The sequence below is a fragment of the Lissotriton helveticus genome, chromosome 4_1 (assembly GCF_964261635.1).
Source record: "Lissotriton helveticus chromosome 4_1, aLisHel1.1, whole genome shotgun sequence".
In the NCBI taxonomy this organism is placed as follows: Eukaryota; Metazoa; Chordata; class Amphibia; order Caudata; family Salamandridae; genus Lissotriton; species Lissotriton helveticus.
This window is the reverse complement of record NC_136063.1, coordinates 136,497,335-136,519,398: the sequence shown is the minus strand read 5'-3', so window position 1 is coordinate 136,519,398 and position 22,064 is coordinate 136,497,335. Positions and strand designations below refer to the sequence as shown.

Here is a 22,064-nt window from a genome sequence, read left to right as displayed (position 1 = left end):
TGCCACGCTGGCCGGGCCTATCCCTCTACCATTTCTTTGACTCTTTTAGGATCTAAGGCCCAACTGGTTAGCATTTTCAGAGAAAATAAAGGGGCAGATTTATGAAGGCCTTGCGCCGCCGGTGCGTCACTTTATTTGACGCAACGGCGGCGCAAACAATGTGCCCTATTTACAACGTGATGCATCTAGGAGATGCGTCACGTTGTGAAGCCCTGCGCCATAAGGAGGCGTTCCTGCGCAGGGGGGGGCGTTCCTGCGCAGGAACGCCTCCTAAAAGTGCTCAGTCACTTTCAGCACAATGCTGCGTCAAAACCCTGCGCCTCCTTGAAGCAGGCGTAGGTCTTGACGCAGCATTGTGGATATGGTGCACCCCCGAGCCTTGCTGGAGCTGCATCGCGCTTGCGACGCAGCTCCAGCAATGCGCCACCTTTACGGCACAGATGCGTCACTCATCTGTGCCGTTTTTGCCCCATGGTGCGCCGCATTGTAAATGCGGCGCACCATGGGTGGCGGAGCAGCAGCGCAGGATGACTGGCGCATCCCTAGGGATGCGCCAGTCATCATAAATCTGCCCCAAAATGTCTTCAAAGGCTGTGGTTGTTGCGACACCTAGAATGGCGTCGCTAAGGTTCTCTGCAACGGAGCAGCCACGCTCGAGAATGCGAGCAACATACAAAGGTAAACCTAACATTTATAAGTCTTGTGGTTTCACGCGACTCGTGATGAAAAAAAAATAATTTGTAAAACAGGATACATTGCACTTACTACAGCGGTTAATGGTTTGTGAGCCCCTAGAGACAGTATTGCGACTACATATGTCGCCTCTCGCTAACCCACTCATTGTTTGCCTAACACAGCTTTAGAGCTGGCTGCTGGCGGCCTTGGACACTTGGGTGTCATGAGTTGGTAGTATTTTTATTAATAAAAGCTATTTTTTTCAATTCAGAATGAGCCACTGTCAACTCAAACACAAGGAGATGATGGACAGAGCGCCGAAACTTTTCATAACACTCACCCCCAGTCACAGATAGATTCACACTGCCCATATGAGCTTTGATAAAGTATGGTAAATCGTATCTATGTTTTTTGTTGTATTGCGTCATGCAAACACCCACGCATAACAAAAGTAAATATATTCCTTCCAACTATTGTTAATGTGTGTGATGAAACAGGCTGAAAATGTAAGCAAGCCAAGGAGACCAGCACATACGATCCCTCTTCAGAAATTTTGAAAATGGGGGAATAGCAAGAACAAAACCTCATCAATTAAAAAACAAATGAGGGCGTTGGGGAGGTTTCATGGAAAAGAAGGCTTGGGTCGTCCCCAATATTTGTCACAAAATACATGTATATAAATCCTTTGCCCCCTACGAGTCTTTAAAATGCTCCTGCTATGTCACTTCCTTACTGGTTCCAGGATTTAAAGTTTTTGATTTATAACTTGTCCACTTTTTCTGCCCTACATGTTGTATGTCATGAGTTTATACTTTTCTAAGATCTTTGGATAGAAGCATATACCGTATTTCATATTTATGTTTGGACATCTGATATCAATAAACAGAGTAAATTTAAACTGGGTAATAATAACACCTGTCATTTGTAGTGCTTAGAAATGGCAGAAGTGAGTATTGCATGAAGCACTTTATAATAAGTCCCCTAGTATTAATTCTCCCATCCTCCATCTATTAAACTATGTAAGTACAGAAGGAGAGGGTCAAAAAGAAAGGAGAGAATTAGCTAGTACTCTTACATTAGGGGGCATATTTACAAGCCCCTATCGCCACAGGAACGTCACTTTTTCCGACGTTCCTGTGGCGATAAGGGCCTTGCCTTATTTACAAGGCAGCATTAAGCCACGTGTCTTAACGCCGCCTTGTAAGTAAGGACTCCTTTCACGCTATGCTTAGCATGAAAGGTGAGAGAAATGGGTGTTGTGTTTGGCTTTCCACCGCAACAGCCATTGATTTTGACGCCTTTATAATGGGGCGTAAATAGGAGGCAGCGCCAAAATTAAGACCAGGGAAAACATGGTCTTAAGTTGGCAAAATGAAGAGAAATGCTTTATTTCTCCTCGTTTTTGCTTTTTCCATGTGTGCTGCCAGCAGCACACATGGAAAAAGCAAAACGCCTTGTATTGTTTATGTTCAGGAAGGTGACCCTTCCTGCATATAAACAATCTTTTATATAAAATTACATTTTGTAACTACCATGTGTGCTGCATTCAGCAGCACATAAGGAAGTGACAAAATGGCAATTCAGGATTATTTATGTGCTGGAAGGGACACCTTCCTGAACATAAACAATCCTTCCCTGCACGCAGACGCCCTTGCACTATGGTGCATGGGTGCCTGCGTTTGCGCAAGGCTGCTAAGCGTAGCGCCAATGCAGGGGATAACACAAGGCTGCAACATATTCTTGTAAATATGGTGCAGCCATGCGTTTCTGACGTGGCGGAGTGAGGCGTTAAGCCATGACGGCTAACGCTTCACTCCACCACTTCTTTGTACATAAGCCCCACTGTGTTTTTACAGCCCCTTTAGTTTTTTTTCTGTATCCTACCTGGGGTTCTGGCATTTGAGATTTCTCAGCACAGGGTTAAGAGCTCTGTTCCTTTCTCTTTATATATGTATACTTATTTTTCTTTATCCATTGAATTTTTTTATTTATTTTTTAAATCTTTGGCCTGGGTGAAAAGGGAAATGCAGTGTGGCAGCCACCAAAATATAGAAACAAATTCAGGTTGGCCAAACTTCTCACACTTGTTATGCGATAACGGGAGAGGTCAGCAGAGATGCTACGAAGCAGTCCGTACATCTCAGCAGCATCGCCAAGCCCTCCACGCGACCGCATCAGGAGAGACTCAGGGGCCACCATCTTACATTGAGAGGTTAAGGAGTGTGCTGTATGATAACTCCGCGCCGGATCTAATATTCTTGACCGAGACATAGACAAATCAGTCCTTGGACCCGGATTGGGATATTGCGCTCCCGGCAGTCTACTCTGTGGCCAGCCAAGATAGGGTAGGAAGCCTATGAGGGGGAATAGCGATAATTTCTCGCCACCACCTAAAGGTGCACGTAGAGTCTATCTCGCATCTACCTGCGGAGACGATGCACTTTGTGCTGAAATTTAACAACATTTTCAGCCTTCATGGTATACTTCTGTGTCGGCCACGCGGTCCCAGAGCCCCCTTTACTCAAGCCCTACAGGCGTTACTTGAATCTTGTACAGATTTCAATGCGCTCATTATCCTGGGTGACCTTACCTATCAGTTGGAACTTAATTATTTTAACATCAAGGTTACACAACCACACCTACCTGTCGCAAAAAGATCAGCCAGTCTAAAAATGAGACGATGGAACAAAGTACAAGGGACGGAACCAGAGCAGGCCCTAGATATTTGTCCCCCGTTACAGGTCTCTGATAATAATGATGCAGCAATCCAGTTTGAAAACAGGATAGCTACCGCAGTAAACCAGGGGGTGCCTGAGAAAGTCATCAGAGTAAGAAGATCCCAGGCGACATCACTTTGGTATGGTCCTGAGCTTAAAAGATTGAAAGCCATCTGTAGGAAAGTGGAGCGTATATGGAGAACTGACTATAGTGGGGACCATAAGTCTGCATATAATATAGCACTCCAACAATACAAAGAGGCTATTATAAAAGCAAAAATCACCTACTTTACTGCAAAAATAGAGGCGGCCAATAACTCCTCCAAGGAGCTTTTTAAATCCATCCAATCGCTATCAAAACCGCAGCAGAGCAGTTTATTCAGCCCAGATCAAGCGTTCTGTAACAAAATGGCAAACTTCTTTCAGACTAAGGTTCAACTGATTTATGACGACCTTCGTAACAATGTTCAGGTTGCTGAGAATGGCCGGAATACAGCAGTGGAGGAGAAGACATTGCACTGCCATCTCAATACTTTCAGTTGGCTTACTCCAAACGAAGTCAACAAAATCTTACTATCCACTAAATCGTGGGCCCCTAAGGATCCATGCCCACCAACCATTATGCACCTGGTTTCCGGACCATTAATCTACAACTAGCCCCCCTTTTAAATCAAGTAGTTGAGTCAGAGATCGAACCGTTGGTCTGGAAAAAAGGTTCCATGAGACCAATTCTGAAAAAGCTGGCCCTTGATCTCTTGGAGGTCAAGAACTATCGACCTATTTCGTGTCTGCCGATTGCAGCCAAAATTCTAGAAAGGTCGACAAACCAGAAGCTAATGCTATATTTAGATGTTAACAATCTGCTTGACCCAAGTCAGCATGGCTTCCGGTCATGTCATTTGACAGAGACTGCGGTCATGGCAACTGAGGAGATTCGCAGACAGGTAGATGGGGGGAGGGGGAGGGGGGGGGGACCATCCTCATCCTCCTAGACCTATCAGCAGCATTTGACACCGCTAATCACATAAAATATATGTCACCCCACTCGCCAGTCTCATCAGCGAGCATAGTTTCTCCCTGGTTTCGTATGCAGACGACTCACAGATTGTCATCTTTGTATCTAAACAGTCTGAGTACACTGCCGCTAGCTTCCATGCTTGTCTGGCTTACATCATGAGCTGGATGAGTTGTAACTATCTTAAGATCAATACGGACAAAACAGAGGTGATGGAGTTTGGCAATGGTCCATCCCTAAGGAACCTAACTTGGTGGCCGACAGAGGCCAAGGTCGAGAATCTGGGGGTCATCTCCGATGACCAACTTAATTCTGCAGATCAACCATGTAACCTCTTCCTGTTTCTTTGTACTGAAGCTTCTTCGGAAGATGTTCCCCTTCATTCCGCAGGAGCTAAGAAAAACAGTGGTAGTGGCCCTTATTCTTTCACAGTTAGACTATTACAATGCACTATTTATAGGCATTGATAAGGCGCAGAGGGCTAAATTACAATCAATACAGAATGCTGCTGCTCGTTTATTACTAAACATTCCGAAAGGCCACTCTACCTCTGCTGCCATCAGGTCGCTGCATTGGCTCCCGAAACAGCAAAAAATGGAATTTGAAACCCAATGTCTGGATCACAAGACATTATATGGCAGTGGGGCAGCTGACTTTTGTACATTTTTCTCTTGGTATACTCCCACGAGAAACCTTAGATCCACGAACAAGGGTCGCATCTGTAGCTCTAAAATTCGTAGAGTCAGATGGGGAAGCAGGAGTCTATCACACTGTGCAGCCAGGCAATGGAACCAGCTGCCTATCACCATGAGACTGCAACCAAAGAGGCAACTGTTTTGGAAACTGCTAAAAACCTGCTGTTCCCCGCGATCTAAAAGGTCTGGTATAGCTGTATGCAGTCCCTCTATTTTCTCACCTCTCAGCGCCAAGATGCCTCGGCATTCGAGCGCTTTATAAACTTTATCCTATCCTAATGTTATTTACACTGCTTAGTAATGGTGAGGGTGGAATGAAACATTATATAATGTCAGCTGATATTATTTCTAACTCTCCCATTCTGATCCCTGCATCTTTCAAACCACGTAAGTATGGAGGGAAAGGATCAATAAAAGGACCGAATGGGCCAGCCAGAAGGGTTGAAGTAGGTGTGTTTGCATGTGTTGTCTCTCCTAACAGCTGCAATCAAATGTTTTCCTTGTTTCTTTATCCGTCCCAGGGCCGTGGCATGTAAGATCCCTCAGCACAGGGATTGGAGCTCTCCTCTTATCACATGCTGGGACCACTTGTTCCTCAATGACCCTTGTGTGAAAACGATGATTTCAAATTCCACTCAAAATTGAGGGCTTTATGTAGAGTTAGGAGACAGGATTCACTGCCACAGACATGGAACATTGCCTGTCCTCTTTATTACAAGTGCATTATAACTTATGGCACTTTTAATAGGCCACGTTTGGACGGCGCGTCCCACATGGCAATCTATAAATAAGATTTAATTGAACCTGCCGGTGGGTTCTGCGAGCTTGATTGGACACAAGGAACTGCAGTGCCTTTTCCTGCAGCAGCAGCATTATCCGCATGCTGAAAGCAGTGCCAGCATTTTCTTACTGCCTTCATATATCCATCTCAAAGACAACCTGCAACATAGACAGGAAATTGCTGCAGACACTGGACTTACTAAGCAAACAGCCCAGGGACTGTGTGGAACATCATGAGCAAGCAAACACTCCAGATAATGTGAGGAGCATCATGAGCAAGCAAACACTCCAGATAATGTGAGGAGCATCATGAGCAAGCAAACACTCCAGATAATGTGAGGAGTATCATGAGCACGCAAACACTCCAGATAATGTGAGGAGTATCATGAGCAAGCAAACACTCCAGATACTATGTGGAGCAGCATGAGCAAGCAAATACTCCACACAGTGTGAGGAGCATCACGAGCAAGCAAACACTCCAGATACTGTGTGGAGTAGCATGAGCAAGCAAACACTCCAGATAATGTGAGGAGTATCATGAGCAAGCAAACACTCCAGATAATGTGAGGAGTATCATGAGCAAGCAAACACTCCAGATAATGTGAGGAGTATCATGAGCAAGCAAACACTCCAGATACTATGTGGAGCAGCATGAGCAAGCAAATACTCCACACAGTGTGAGGAGCATCACGAGCAAGCAAACACTCCAGATACTGTGGGGAACATCATGAGTAAGCAAACACTCCAGATAATGTGAGGAGCATCATGAGGAAGCAAACACTCCAGATACTGTGTGGAACATCATGAGTAAGAAAACACTCCAGATAATGTGAGGAGCATCATGAGGAAGCAAACACTCCAGATACTGTGTGGAACATCATGAGTAAGAAAACACTCCAGATAATGTGAGGAGTATCATCAGCAAGCAAACACTGCAGATAGTGTGAGGAGCATCATAAGCAAGCAAACACTCCAGATACTGTGGGGAACATCATGAGTAAGCAAACATTCCAGATAATGTGAGGAGCATCATGAGGAAGCAAACACTCCAGATAATGTAAGGAGTATCATCAGCAAGAAAACACTGCAGATAGTGTGAGGAGCATCATAAGCAAGCAAACACTCCAGATACTGTGGGGAACATCATGAGTAAACAAACATTCCAGATAATGTGAGGAGCATCACGAGGAAGCAAACACTCCAGATAATGTGAGGAGTATCATCAGCAAGCAAATACTCCAGATAGTGTGAGGAGCATCATAAGCAAGCAAACACTCCAGATACTGTGGGGAACATCATGAGTAAGCAAATACTCCTGATAATGTGAGGAGCATCATGAGCAAGCTAATACTCCTGATACTGGGCCCGATTCACAGAACTAACTTAAGACAAAATCCTAAACTTACTACCGTTTACTCATTTTGGTATTCACAGAAGGCACTTATTCATTTTGTTATTCACAGAAGGCACTTACTCATCAATAAGTAAGTGTCTTCTGTGAATACCAAAATGGTAGTAAGTTTAGAATTGTATCTTAAGTTAGTTCTGTGAATTGGGCCCACTGTGTGGAGTATCATAAGCAAGCAAACACTCCAGATACTGTGTGGAACATCATGAGCAAGCAAACACTCCAGATACTGTGTGGAACATCATGAGGAAGCAAACACTAGAGATAATGTGAGGAGTATCATGAGCAAGCAAACACTCCAGATACTGTGTGGAACATCACCAGCAAGCAAACACTCCAGAAACTGTGTGGAACATCACCAGCAAGCATGCAATCACCCCAGAAACTGTATGGAACCAGCAACCATGTATCCCAGGACATTTGTTGTGAAAACCAACAAACAAGCACAAGGACTGGCATGTGCGAGTCACTTATATCTGTGGGGGGGGGGTCAAAGCAAACATGTAAATCTCGAACAATGGGAGAACAAGAGTCACAAAAAGAAACAAGCAGTTCCAGAACTTTGAGGATTAACATCCGCTAGCAAGCATCATGGTGGCTTTGGGAATCACTTTCAGAAAGAAACAACCATGGGATTGTTGGGTTCATTATCACCAAGCAACCACCCTTATGACTATGGGGAGTAATATCAGAACCCTGGGATTGTGGACAACATTTTCAGCAAGCAAGCAACCTTGGGGCTAAAAGGACCATTATGAGTCAGGAAGAAGACCTGAGAGCATGGGGATCCTTGTTTTTGAGAAAGTAATCCCACAAAAAGCAGTGATAATAGTATGTAAACAGGCTCTGGCAAATCCAACAGGTCTGGGTTTGACAAGCACATAGCATTTGTGCTGCGTGTCTCTCCAAGCTTCATCACATCAAAGCTACACTTATGGGCTCCACCAATGCTTGTTTGTTTTACATAGTTGCACCCTAATGCATGTGTGAATGTAAACATACATATGTCCAGGTATGTGTGCCTTGAACTTGATTCCTCAGTAAAATATTAAAGAGGTCTACTGCATTGAAAAAAAGCCAAAAACATTACTTTTTTATACAATGCACATATGAGGTACCGAATAGAATGTGTGAAAATTCAGCGAGCTTCCGAAATGTAAAATAGTCCCAGGGGCACTACAATGCAAGCATTCAATATGAGGTGGGATTGTACAGAAAATAACCACTAGCATGAGGTGAGCGAGAATTACTACTCTGGAAGGTGCCAATGCGCACTCTATATATATTTTAACAAATTGGTAACAAGAGCCTTGCAGGCATCAGCACTGTGATGTCAAACCAAGCAAATTGCGATGTGGGTCATAAACAACAAGAAAGCAGTCCATGGACTTTGAGAATTACCCTCTGCATGTAAGCAACCCAGCGCCTGTTGGGGTTCTTAACTGCAAGCAAGCACATGATAGAGCGCCATGTTATTCTGAAATTTGTAGGGGTGCATCATAATCACTGGTAGTCAGCACCCGCATATTTAGAGGACTGTGTTAACGTGGGTTCATTAGAAGTGTAGTAATAAACCCGCATATATGAGGATGATTAAATATGTAGGTTGTTTATACAGACCAGAGTAGAGTTTAATAGAAGATGTACTTTAAGTGATGTAGAATGTATTAGTTTACGTATAAAGTGATGCATTAGGATTAAATGTGCACCATATTAAAGTCTGCACGTGTAGATTTGTTCATTCATGTAAAGAAAAATAGTGCTTTAGATGACTATGAAATGTAATGCTTATAATGTGATTTTAGAATTATATGTTTAATTGTGTAAAGGCCGGATCGCATATACGTTCACGAAAAGGCCTATTTGTGATTTCTTATGTTAGCTAAATACTGTAGGCCCGAAATTGTATTTTCCTTGGGAAGGCTCTTTTTCTTAGTTGAATGTAGACTGTATAATTTGTGTGCATGCAAGGTCGATTTGCTCACAGGCTTACTTGTTGCAGGTGCAAGGACACATGTCTCGTTAGGCAGAATAACCCTTTTGTTCTAGGAGTTACGATGGTAGGGGAAGGCGCCATGGGAGTACACGGGAATGCAGAGAAGATATTTTAAGCGGAGAAGGTGCCTGGGACCCAAGGTCAACCTAACGGTTTCTGGATGAAGTCAGAGTTTCGATGGAAAAGTACTGGAGGAAATCCTGTCTGATGGGGTGTGTCGAAGGGCATGCCCTACTGTTTTGGGTTTTTGTATTAGGGACAGTGCCCAGAGGGAGGAGAGGCAGAATAGCTGAAGATAGCTAGGAGGTAAGCAAGAAGGAGCATCTTAGAGCGAGCTCTGTATCTTTGGCTACTTACCTATGCAAAGTGAGTGTACTTCTGAGGAAGTCTTCTCTGCTGACACCTTTTTCTCTTGCCTGGGGATGATGCTTAGTAGGGACGTCACTTTAGTGTTAGTGTAGGGATAGATTAATAATCTTTCTTTCTTTTAAGTCAATGCAGTCAAAGATTCAAATAGGGACTGTCATTGTTTGCCTGATGCTTTTAGAAATAACGATCATTTTAATTCTGAGTCGGATGAGACTCCTGCATGGGATTATGTTTGTATTAGTGCCCGTTTACTTTCTTAACCTCTTGCTGAGGTGCCTGTACATTCAGTTGTTTTTGGCTTTGTAATACACCTTCAAAACTTTACTTTTGTAGTCAGTAGTTCCTTTGAATTAGATTGATTTGGTCATTAATAAAATAGTGAATGAAAAGTGTTTCTTCCCTTTACACTTCTTAGCAGACAAAAAGATCAGATGGATAGAGGATTCTCAAGATTGGTAAGATAAGGCCAAAAATTGTGATAAGAATCTGGCTTCTTCACACACAACGGAGAGTGAGTATTGCAACAAGCAAGCAACCACAGGACTATTGTGATCATTATCAGCAGTTACGCATATTGAGACTGTAAGGAAGCCTGCTCAGCAAACAAAACGGTATGTCTGGGATGTGGAGATTAGTATCCGGAAGCAAGCACCCCAGGAATAGTCTGCATCACAGTAAGCAAGCAACCTGAGGACTGTGGAGATCATTGTCAGCAGGCAAGCACCCCAAGAACAGTCAGTATCAAGTAAGCAAGCAAGCAAGGTCTACGGAGATCATTGTCAGCAAGGAGGCACCCCAAGGACAGTCTGGAGCACAGTAAGCAAGCAAGCAAGGTCTATGGAGATCATTGTCAGCAGGCAAGCACCCCAAGAACAGTGAGTATCAAGTAAGCAAGCAAGGTCTATGGAGATCATTGTCAGCAAGCAAGCACCCCAAGAACAGTCAGGATCAAGTAAGCAAGCAAGCAAGGTCTATGGAGATGATTGTCAGCAGGCAAGCACCCCAAGAACAGTCAGTATCAAGTAAGCAAGCAAGCAAGGTCTACGGAGATCATTGTCAGCAGGCAAGCACCCCAAGAACAGTCAGTATCAAGTAAGCAAGCAAGCAAGGTCTACGGAGATCATTGTCAGCAAGGAGGCACCCCAAGGACAGTCTGGATCAAGTAAACAAGCAAGCAAGGTCTATGGAGATGATTGTCAGCAGGCAAGCACCCCAAGAACAGTCAGTATCAAGTAAGCAAGCAAGCAAGGTCTACATAGATCATTGTCAGCAGGCAAGCACCCCAAGAACAGTCAGTATCAAGTAAGCAAGCAAGCAAGGTCTACGGAGATCATTGTCAGCAAGGAGGCACCCCAAGGGCAGTCTGGATCACATCAAAAAAAGCTGCCCATGACCGTGGAGATCATTATTAACACTGGGACTGTGGGGGTCATTATGAGCAAGCAAGCAACCAGCAAGCAGCTAGGATCAAAGCAAGCGAACGACCAAGGTTTAAAGTCTGTGTCAATCAACAAGCAAGTGCTATAAGCATGCAAGTACCCTCCAGATTATGAAGACCATCTATCAAGCTAGCAGCCCTGGGATCATTATCAGCTAGTACGAAACACATGGACTGTTGGCATCGCCATCAGACAACAAGAAACCAAAAGACCGGGGGTATCAGAACCTAGAAACCTCCTTTCATAGCAGGACGCTGACGTGGGCAAGTGAAAGCTTCAAGGAGTTTGATTTCTGCCTATTGGAATGGAGAGTGTAATACTACCATGGTTGGTTCAGTCCATTCGTCCCAAATGTACAAGATAAATACAAACCCATCTTGGAGACAATAAGAAATAAGTGAAAACAACACCTAACACATATTGTACTCTCCTTATGACTCATCAGAGGAGTGTCTTTTCAGCACTTAATGTCTGGCTGCCCTAAAACAGCCATGTAAGCCGGAAAAATAGAATATTATTGGTGGGTTGGTTCACTTCACTTGAATGCTGTCCCTAAAATGCCTAATATCCAGAGGTTCCTCTTTCGGTTCTGAAAAATGAATTAGAATATTGGAATGTTGAGAGCTCCATGGGTGACTATGAGGTCGCTCCGGGCCAATAATGGCTGACACAGGCCTACTGCACCAACCTTCCTATGTTTGTCTTTCTGTGTCTCCCTTTTCATTTTAGAACATACTTCTGTCAGTGGGTGAAATGTACTAATTGCCGTATAGCCCCTTTGCCTTGTCCTATACTGGATGTTAAAGTACCACTGGCTCTTCTGAAACTCAGGCCTATAACTAAGGTTCAGAGCATTTAATAATCGGTATAGTCCTCAGAGTGAGGCTACAATGCTATATATTAACAGTTGGAGTGTCTGTGCAAAACAATTCAACAAGTCGAGGTTTTTCAGAAACCACCTGGGGGTAGATTCAGTATAATGGGAATTAAACCAACCATCTCTGCCCTCAGCTGGGTCAGCTCGTCCTCGCGCTCCTGGATCTTCCTTTTCAGCTCTTGAATCTGTAGGATTGAACAAGAAACAGTAATGCAAAATCAGGAAAACCTTCATACATGAGTGGAGATCAAACTTGGCGCAAGTACTAAGTGGGGTTTATCTGCATGTAACACAATATAATACTCTGTGCTGTGGTTAATCTGTCAAAAATATGCAAATTTCTCTCTAGTGTCAAACTGAAATAAGGCACGGAGAAAGGTGTAAGTGTAATCTTTAAATTCACCAACACTCCAGGCGTCTGTCTTTGCCCTTGCTTAATGATAGCTGATGATAGGACCACACAGAACACGACACCATAATCAACCAATCAGAGCACAAGACTTCTAAACAGAACCATAGTAAGGGTAGAAAGACTTAAGATGAATTAGAACATTGGAACGTTGAGGACCCCTTTGAAGACAATGAAGTGGCTCTGGGCCAATAATGACTGATATAGACTGCCTGCTCAAACATTCCAAAGCGTGTCTTTCTGTTCCTCCTTCTTTATTTTGGAACATTCTACCCTCAGTAGGTGGAATATTCTAATATTCTTATTTATAGCCCTCCTCCCTTTCGATATAACAGTAGTTAACGGCTTATCCCTTGTTATATTTGGTAAGAGGGCTTTAACAAGTGTTATACACTTGGCAACGAGCTTTAATGTTATTGTGAAATATTTCCATGCAATGGTTGTAGTTAAAAAGAAAATGGCACACGCTTAACACTCTCTTTGTGAATCTTCGCTGAGGATTCACTGATGGGGTCCTTCCAGGCCAATGCACAACATCCTTTCACTGCAGCACTACTCGGTATCCTCTTAGAGTACAAGAATGTACCTTCTATGCATTACATCGTTTACTCCCATGTCCTTGCTATGTCCTGGCCTGGATACCACAGCAGAGAAGGTCTACACAGCTCGTTCATCCTGGCGGTAAGGCCCCTGGCTACCTCAAAGCATTGCCAGCCGTCCACAGTGTACACATGCCCTGTCACAGGACACGAGGGAGGAGGGAGAGAGCCCCTTTCGCCTCCGTTTCACTCAGGTGCCGAGAGTATATTTCCTCTTGTGTGCTGAGAGGGTCTCAGACTCACAAGGAGCTGCCTTACCCAGATGCTCCAGAAACACCACAGACTAACAGCATGCACTACTGCTGGTCCCCTCTGGTAGGCAGCAGAGCTCCTGTTTTCTCGTCAGACTCGATACCCCTGTATTGGGCAACAGCAGCGCCTGTCAGTCCTAACCTTCCAGTACTTTGTGGTCAGCTTTTGAGTATTCTTATCCCTTGTTCATGAATATTTAACGAGGCAGCCAGTAACCAAAGCCAGGGCGGTTGTGTGTGGGTCATGAATATTCAATGAGGCAGGCAGCAATCAACGCCAGGACGGTTCTAAGTGTCATTCCAGACTTCCGTGGTATGGGCGAGAAAACATGGACTGGAAAAAGAGTGCAGCATTGCAGACCTTACAGAAATACCCACAGACAAATAATGTAACCTCTTAAACATTTAAAAACCCAGCCAGACTCTTCCAGCTAAGTATAAAACTGGGTGCAAGGGCTTGGCGGTGGGACCAGGTGCAGGGCAATGTTTTTGTAGGTATCTGTTTTTGAGAAGTTTATATTTGAAGACTACAGTTTTGTGTTATTGTAATTGGGACTTGTACTTTTTATACACTTTTTGGAGCGACTGAGGAGGGCTCCACTGAAATATATTCAGGCTATGAATTCTGAAGGAGCAAGGCGCCAATGCAGCGTATGCAGCCAGTGACGTGGGCATGAGTGAAGCCCCGCCCAAGTGTATGAGGCCAGTAATGGGTGAATGAGTGAGACACGATCAAGAGTAAGAGGACAGAAAAGATGAATGAGTGAGAGCGCACTAAGGAGTATGCACCCACTGACGTGAGAATGAGTGAGACCCCACTCAAGTTCATGAAGCCAGAAACGGGTGAATGAGTGAGACACTGATCAAATGCAAGAGGCCAGAATAGATGAATTAGTGAGACTGCACTGAGGCGTATGCAGCCAGTGACGTGAGAATGAGTGAGACCCCAATCGATTGTATGAGGTCCTTAATGGGTGAATGAGTGGGACAGAGACATTGTTCAGGTGTATGAGACCAGTGAGTGTTAAGAATAAGCGAGACTGCACTCAGGTGTATGCAGCCAGACATCAGTGTGAGTGAGTATGCCCCTTGAATATCAAAGCTAGAACATCAAGGTATATAAATATGGTTGCAAAATATGAGATCCAAAATACTTAAAGGTAAGTGAGTAACATTTTCAACACCTAACTACAAATAAAGGTGCCTTGACAATATATATATTCAAGCTACGTAGATGTGGAGCTAGGAATAGTAAATCTATACTTCCCTATATGCACTTACCTTTCGATATGTTGGTCTCCGATATTTTGTAGACATTATTCTTTTACCACAATATTCATAGCCTCAATATTCCGGAGTACAATCAAGTGAGTGAGCATCCACTGAGGCAGTTTGTGGGAGTGCACAAGGCTCCATTGAAGTACTGATGCTATTAGAGCAGGCAGTACAGACCTAGGACATGTCTCCGACCATCTCACCTGTAAGCTGAAGCTGCTGGCCAGCTGCTGTTTCTCCTTCTCGCCATCTTCCATGTCCCGCCTCAGGCCCACAATCTCCTCGGACAGCCGGTTGCGCTCCCCCTGCAAGGCACTGATGGACTCGACCAGGCTGTGGATTCCTACCGGAGACACTGGAGACACTGGAGACACCGGGGACGCCGGATACATTCCACAGGGGGAGGGAAGCATCACACCTACAGTAAGGCGAAAAATGACATACCTCTGTGATCAGAGAGGGCGACTGTCAGAAGCATGGCCGAAATTTGTTCTGAGAAACTTACACCTACAATTTGTGTGTTTACTTGCATCAGTTTGCACCTTGCGTTTGTTTCTCATATTTGGAGACTTTGAGGCACATGCATCAAGGGTTTTTGCATTCGCAAACGGTGCGAATCGCAAAAATCGACCGTTTGCGAATGCAAATCCCTTTTTTGGGATGCATTAAGCTTTTTGCTTTTTCGCAATTTGAGAAATCGCAATTTATTTGCGATCTCTTAAATTGCGATTGCATTTCAGAAATCGCAATTTTGCGATTTCTCAAATGCAATGCATGATTTTTTTTAAATTGCGAAATCGCAAATAGGAAGTGGTAAATTACCATGAAGTTGACCTTCATGGTAATTTTCGAAAACTTTCAAAAATGCACAAAAGTGCATTTTTGAAAGTTTCATTTTAAACACACACATGCCCTTGGGGCATGTGTGTGTGAAAAAAGTACTTTAAGGTACATTTCAGGGGTGCAGGGGACGGTCTTTCGGACCCCCCCTGCACCCTTGAAATTGCATTTTCATTTTGCGATTCCTTAATTGCGAATCGCAAAATGAGAATGCCTTCACATTCATTCCTATGGGCCTCTAGGCCCATAGGAATCAATGGAAAGGGATTCCTTAATTGCGATTCGCAAATTGTGAATCGCAATTAAGGAAAATTAAGAAATCGCAAAAAAATTGCGATTTCTTAATGCATAGCCGTTTGCGAATTCTTAATTGCGATTCCTTAATTTTCGCAATTAAGAATTCGCAAACGGGAACATTGATGCATGTGGCCGTACGTACCTAGGTTTGCACTCTTTAACTTCCATACATACAAACCCCAGAGGGTGACAGAGTGGGCAGTATAGCGACAGGGGTCAGAAAAATACACTTTCAGCTCAGACAGACGCAAACAGTGTGATAAATAGGAGGAATTTCTCACATTTAGTGTATTTATCAGACCATGGTCTAACTCTAACGGGTACTTGTTGATTATAAAGCCCAGTGGCACACCATGGGGTAGAGTAGCACTTTGCAAAATCCTTCATAATTAATAAACGTATTCTCTCAGTGTCTGCTGCAATGCGTGCAGCTACCCTACAGCACACATGCTCTTTCTGCTTCTGGTGCAAACAAAACGATGGATTTAGGCCCAGATCTCTGTACTGGGGTGAATGTATGACATTGTTCTGCATTCTGTCCATCAACTGTTGTTTTTGCATTTGTCACCCCAAGTGGGAAGGGTATGCCCAGACGTAGGTCCCGTGCTCACTACGCCACTGGAGTCAAGCTATCCTGCCTGAAGACGTCTGATATCCAGAAACCGGTCCTAGGATGCTTGATTCCGGTCCAGGAAAGACATGGCTTGGCGGTTCGGGCTGGACTGTTCCCATGAGGCACAGGGTCAAGGCTGATTTGCATATGGCCATGTCTGAACTGTGGTGTGGAGTGCAAAAAAACGATGGATTTAGGCCCAGATCTCTGTACTGGGGTGAATGTATGACATTGTTCTGCATTCTGTCCATCAACTGTTGTTTTTGCACGCTGATTCTGGATAGCCAAGCAAGGCTACTGGCAAGGGTTAGATGCTCCTTTGCCTTTGTCCTACATCACAATAAACATTATCTAACAAAAAGACCACCAACCAGGGAACGATTCTGCATGAGTCTCTCCTGCCTGTCGGCCAACAGGATACGTGACTGAACTTGGGGGCAGTAAGTGTTCCTCCCACAGGCTTGGTCACAATCTCCACTCGTCTGACCACCTTTGCTATGTCAAGGGAAGAGTCTGAGACTCATGCCACCTTAAAGGGACTTCTCATAATGGGTGTGGAGAAAACTGCCAAAAAAGACAAAACCAGAAACAGGCCTACTCTGTCTAGGCCCCTGGAATCTGGAACCACATGACGGTCTACTTGAGAAGTGACCCTGCACTCATGCAATGCAGCAAGGACCTTCAGACCCACCTCCTCTGAGTACAAGGCTCCCTACACCATAGCAATCACCACAGATGAATGTTCTGCCTCATTGTAAATGATCCTGAGTCATGGCTCAGGGCTTCTGCCCATGTTCAATCCTCCATTGCTTTTCAGCTGGGCTTACCTATACAAATACCAGTACATGCGTACATATGAATTTGGACTCTTTGGACTGTGAAGCATGTTGACCAAAGAAGACCAGGTGCCCTGAAAAGCCTCTCAGACAGAATAAGTGGGCAGCTGTCCATAACAGCCAGCCAGAGAGAACAAATGGTGGCCAAGTGCAACAGACCACTCATTGGGGTAGGAAGTGGCAGGATGTACCAGACCCACCCTAGATCCAGTTCACTCCCTTCCAGAGCTACACAGACCCTCCTGCAAAGCCTACGGGACCACCAGGCTTACGCTTCACGGATCAGCAAGAATCAATGGTCGACCAGATTATGTTTTCTAAATTTGCATTTTCTTTTTGTATATCTCAAGCTCAAGTATACATAGACCTCAATCCTGGTGTATTTAAATATAATCTCACAATGGGTGGGTGTATATCCGGATGTCATTGGAATACACCTTCTTTGTTAAAATACCCCTTCTGTCTCAAGCTTTGTGGAGAAACACTAGCACCTTCACCTTAAGGTGCTCCAGCGTATCCGCTTGTCGCAGCACTGCCCCGCCCCGCAGCGGGACGGGAAGACCCCGATGATGAAGCATGACACCAAGGGCCCTTTTGGTGTGTGAGGGGTATTTTAACAAAGAAGGTGTATTCCAATGACATCCGGATATACACCCACCCATTGTGAGGTGGCCCCTTTTGATTAACCTATAACCCTGATAAGAGGAGGACGTGCCCACCTCGGTGCCCACCGGCATCACCTCTTCACTCCCCCCTTTTGATTTCCTTAGTATTTAAATATAAAACACAGTCCAGAAAGCATCTGTGTGGGCAGACAACTTTATGATACTTATCACACATATCATTGTTCAGTCATACGAGGAAAGAAACGTCCCATCGCACCGAACAATCCAAAAGTTGACTCTTGCCAGTCAAGGGTATTCCTTATCACCACCTAGACCACAGCCAAGCACCAACCCCTCCGATAAAACCTCACGCCTGCACTCTATGCACACCCAGTCCGCTTAACCAGGAAGAACTATGAAATATTCGCAGATACACACTATGAGTATTCCGTTGATTAGTTGCTCATTATTTTATACATTCATTCATTCTTCCATTCTATGGGCATTATTGTGATCTCTTAAAAAAGCACAGTGCTGTAATTTCACAAAGCAGATGACTCTAATCATATAACAAAAATAGGAAAGTATGGATGGAGATTTAGCTCACCGCCTGAACATAGTTTTATATTTTTGGGGAATTCGCACACATTCCCATAGTATTCCCAGGTATAGATTTCCAGGCTTACCACTGGGATTGTCATGTGACTTTTCCCAAAGGCTTTTATTCCCTCTAAGGTGGGTTCTCCATAGCGGATAACTCCGCACAGGAGGAATTGGAAAAAATCTTTCCTGTGATGAAAGCCCTCCCCTGTAGGTGATCCGTTCTTCTTTCCATCCTGGGAGGAGAGTTTCTCCAGCTCATGTCTCGGGTACATCTCCAACCATTTCAAGGGTAAGAGTGGCTCGGACAGGAGTTTGGGAATCCCCACAAATGTGGGCATTCCCAAACTTCCAAGTCAAGCCATAACTTGGAACATCCCCTTCCCACCCCTTGAGAGGAATTTACTTATGCGGATTACTCAACACTTTTGGCAAAGAAATCCACAGTAGTAAATTGATTTATGCACACCGGGAATCCCTTAAATCCCTTTGACCCCCTTTGAGTAATGATGAAGATGTTTCGCGCGGTGCTCGGTTAGACCCAGCACCTTGAGACCGCTCCACAAATCCCTGATTGATTGATTGATTGATTGATTGAGACTGTGAAGGAACAACCCGCTGCAATATATGTTAAACATCATGTTTTTCCCTCAAAAGTGCCCTCACTCAACAAGAGGGTCTACTCACCGCCGTGCATTTTCTCCATGTGGTTCTGCTGCTCGCTGATGGTGCTCTCCAGGTTCTCGATCAGGCTGAGCTTGTCCCGCATCCTCTGCCGGTAGGCCCTCTTCAGGACCCTCAGCTGCTTCCGCCGCCGACTCTCCTCCTTACGCAGTGCGCCGCGGTACTCCAGCGTCTTCTCCTGCAGCCGCTGCATCTGGGAGTAGTGCTCCAGGAAGGAGATGAGGTGGGACATGACTGAGATGAGAGGGGAAGGAGGGAGCTGAACGTCAACCAAATCAGACCAACGCAGAGAGACCACAGCAGGATCAAAATGATCCAGGACACATGCATAGCGGTGCGATTGTTGAGGAACCGTAAATAGCCAAGCATGAAGCAATCATTCAGACAATTGGTGCAAGTGGGAAGAAACCAAAAATTAAAAAGGTGTGATTTGAAATAGCCAAATACATTCAAGCCAGATGTAGTGAAATCAGGTAGAGGAAGAGGCAAGCAACATGAAAATTCAGGCACGGTGATGTAAAGTTAGGTGTGAGTGGGAGGGAGGTTCCGCAAAGGTATCAAGGATCCAGGCATGAAATATTCACGTGCAAACCATCAAAATAAGCCAGGCATACATGTAGTACACCGGCCAAAGCGGTGCAGGGAAGGGTAGAGTAGGGGAGGGTATGTTCAGTTATTGATTGACGAGAAGAACAAGGTTGGAATGAGATGGCAAGACATTTCATATCACAGACGGAAAAGGGGGGAGAAGAGATATAATCAAGGAGGAAAAAAAGAGACAAGTTAGTTACTCAGATTCCAAAGGTGACAGCAAGGCTAGAATAAGATACATGACTAAAGTAGGCACCCTAGAAGAGCTTTAGAGTAATGTGTGTGGGTGTGAGTGTATGTGTGCGTCATGCATTCGTATATCTGTATGTGTAAGTGTGGCAAGAGTGTGTGCAAGTGTGTGTGTGTTGTGTGTGTTTGTGTGTTTGTGTGCGTGTGTGCGTGTGTGCTCGTGCGTCATGTGTGTGTTGTGTGTGTTTGTGTGTGTGTGTGCAAGTGTGTGTGTTGTGTGTGTTTGTGTGTGTGTGCGTGTGTGCGTGTGTGCTCGTGCGTCGCGTGTGTGTTGTGTGTGTTTGTGTGTGTGTTGTGTGTGTTTGTGTGTGTGTGTGTGGCAAGTGTGTGTGCATGTGTCTGTGCGTTTGTGTGCATGTGTCTGTTGCAAACATGAGTAAATTACACACCCATGTAAGAGCTTTGGTTGGTTTTCTGGTCCCGCCAGGACACTTATTTATAAAAGCATACAGAGAAGGAGAAAAGGGAGAGATAAAAATAAAGAGTGTGGGTGTGTGTGTGTGTGTTTGTGTGTGTATTTGTGTTGCCTTCCACATTTTGTTCTAAAACATGCCCTTTTAAAGGAAGACATAGGCAAGGGGATTGTTGGAGATACATATTTGCTGTCATCAGAATGACTCTTACTTAAAATTCACTTTTAATTTGAATTGCCCCACACATCAAAGCAAATCAGAAGTTTTAAATCTTTAGTGTGATGTAAAAAGTTCTCCAAAGTATATTGAAGCTCCCCTTCAACGTCATCACGTAACGGTGTAAATAGATACAAAGGTAAAGCGTGCTGCGTTATTATGAAGGAGAGGTGTTACTCACAACGCTAACGCCCATATGAATACAATTAGTAAAGCAGCACTTGTCAATATGAGTGAAAACAATGTCTCGTGGATGCAGGAGGCGCACGCAATGACAAAGGGATTCAATAAGGTGAGGGAGGGTGAGTCACCAACGTTCACGCAATGTTCACATCCAGTTTCCGCCCAGGGTTATAATCAATAGCCCTCTCTAATTTATTTTATGCTCTAAATAACACTCATTTAGAATACTATCGTCAATATCCTGGGGCGTCTTTTCCACTAATCAATAGGTTGAGCGCGTTTCCCAGTCACGCTCATCCAGGGCCTTTCACTCCCAATCCATGCTCCATCAATGCTTCTGTCCTGCCATGGCTCTGATGGCTTCTTTCTCTTGTATCTGGGGTGTCCATTGCAGCTGGGCACCAGAAATACCAGAAACTCAAAATAATCACAAACAGTGTCAATGATCCCCCTTCGATTCACTGCATGGAAATTGATCCCATGCGGAGATCCTAAAAATCTGACGAGCTGCGTTTCACCTGAGCCAACAACTGGCATCCCCGAATTTTTATCTGTATAAGATTAAAGTCAAATTCTCAGAGGTTCCAAATTGATCTTGTTGTGTGTAGTAAAAGTGTACGAAAGTCAACTAAATTTAAGTGAGTTAAAGTGAAGCATATTTGTATCATACCCACCAAAATCAACATATTTCAAGCTGTGCCACGACTGCAAAAAGAGGTAGTCAGTCCTGGACCTTCATGAGGTGTGTCTTTGGTGTCTGAAGTCTAATTTGTGTGATAAATGTGCACTCAAGCCCCCAAAGGCTATCCGAGACAGGGAGGCGAAGATGTACCTTGCCAAACATAGGAAGAAGTCCCAGCTTTCGTGTAGGTCCTGCTCACGCTCCAAGTTGCGAACCTCAACTTGTCCAGCCTCATGTCGATTCATCTTTGCGCTCAAAATCCTCTAGTAAGTCCATATCCTAAAGCAGTGGGACTAAAACCCAACCCATCACTGCGAATCCGAGGACATGGTGTGAGGTTGTCACGAGATAAGTCACAACCAGCCACAGAACCGATTACTCAGTTGATTCTGACATGCCTCAAATTTGTCAGGCCATCGTAGACTCCTCAGAAAAGTGAGGCCATGTTGTAAGATCTCAGTGCAGTTCCGCCCACCTCTGACATGCCTTCGTGCCCCACTCAACAACAAGGGAACTTCAGACGAGTTACTGCCAGCGGGTTTTTCTCTGGTGACATCTATCCCTTTGTGACCTGTTACAAGGTCAGTACCGACTCAGATATAGCCTTCCACTCCGGCCCCATAGTCCACACCCGTTTCAGCCACCACAAAGCCAGTGTTAACACCAGTGGTGCCAGAGGATGATCTGATACCAGTGTCAGTGCCAGACTCTGACCCAACTTCAACTCGAGTCTGACCGATATTGTTCTAG

At 44.6% G+C, this 22,064-nt stretch overlaps 1 protein-coding gene across 1 annotated transcript in view; it reads right to left on the bottom strand.

Moving 5' to 3' along the window:
* Nucleotides 1-22,064, bottom strand: part of KIFC2 (kinesin family member C2) — a 209,096-nt gene that overhangs the window by 53,957 nt on the left and 133,075 nt on the right. Inside the window, exons 4-6 of the mRNA XM_078685515.1 lie at nt 18,984-19,239; nt 14,709-14,923; nt 12,091-12,156 (exon numbers count right to left, since the gene is read on the bottom strand). Coding sequence (XP_078541641.1) covers nt 12,091-12,156; nt 14,709-14,923; nt 18,984-19,239 — 537 coding nt within the window. The remainder of the gene's footprint in view (nt 1-12,090; nt 12,157-14,708; nt 14,924-18,983; nt 19,240-22,064) is intronic.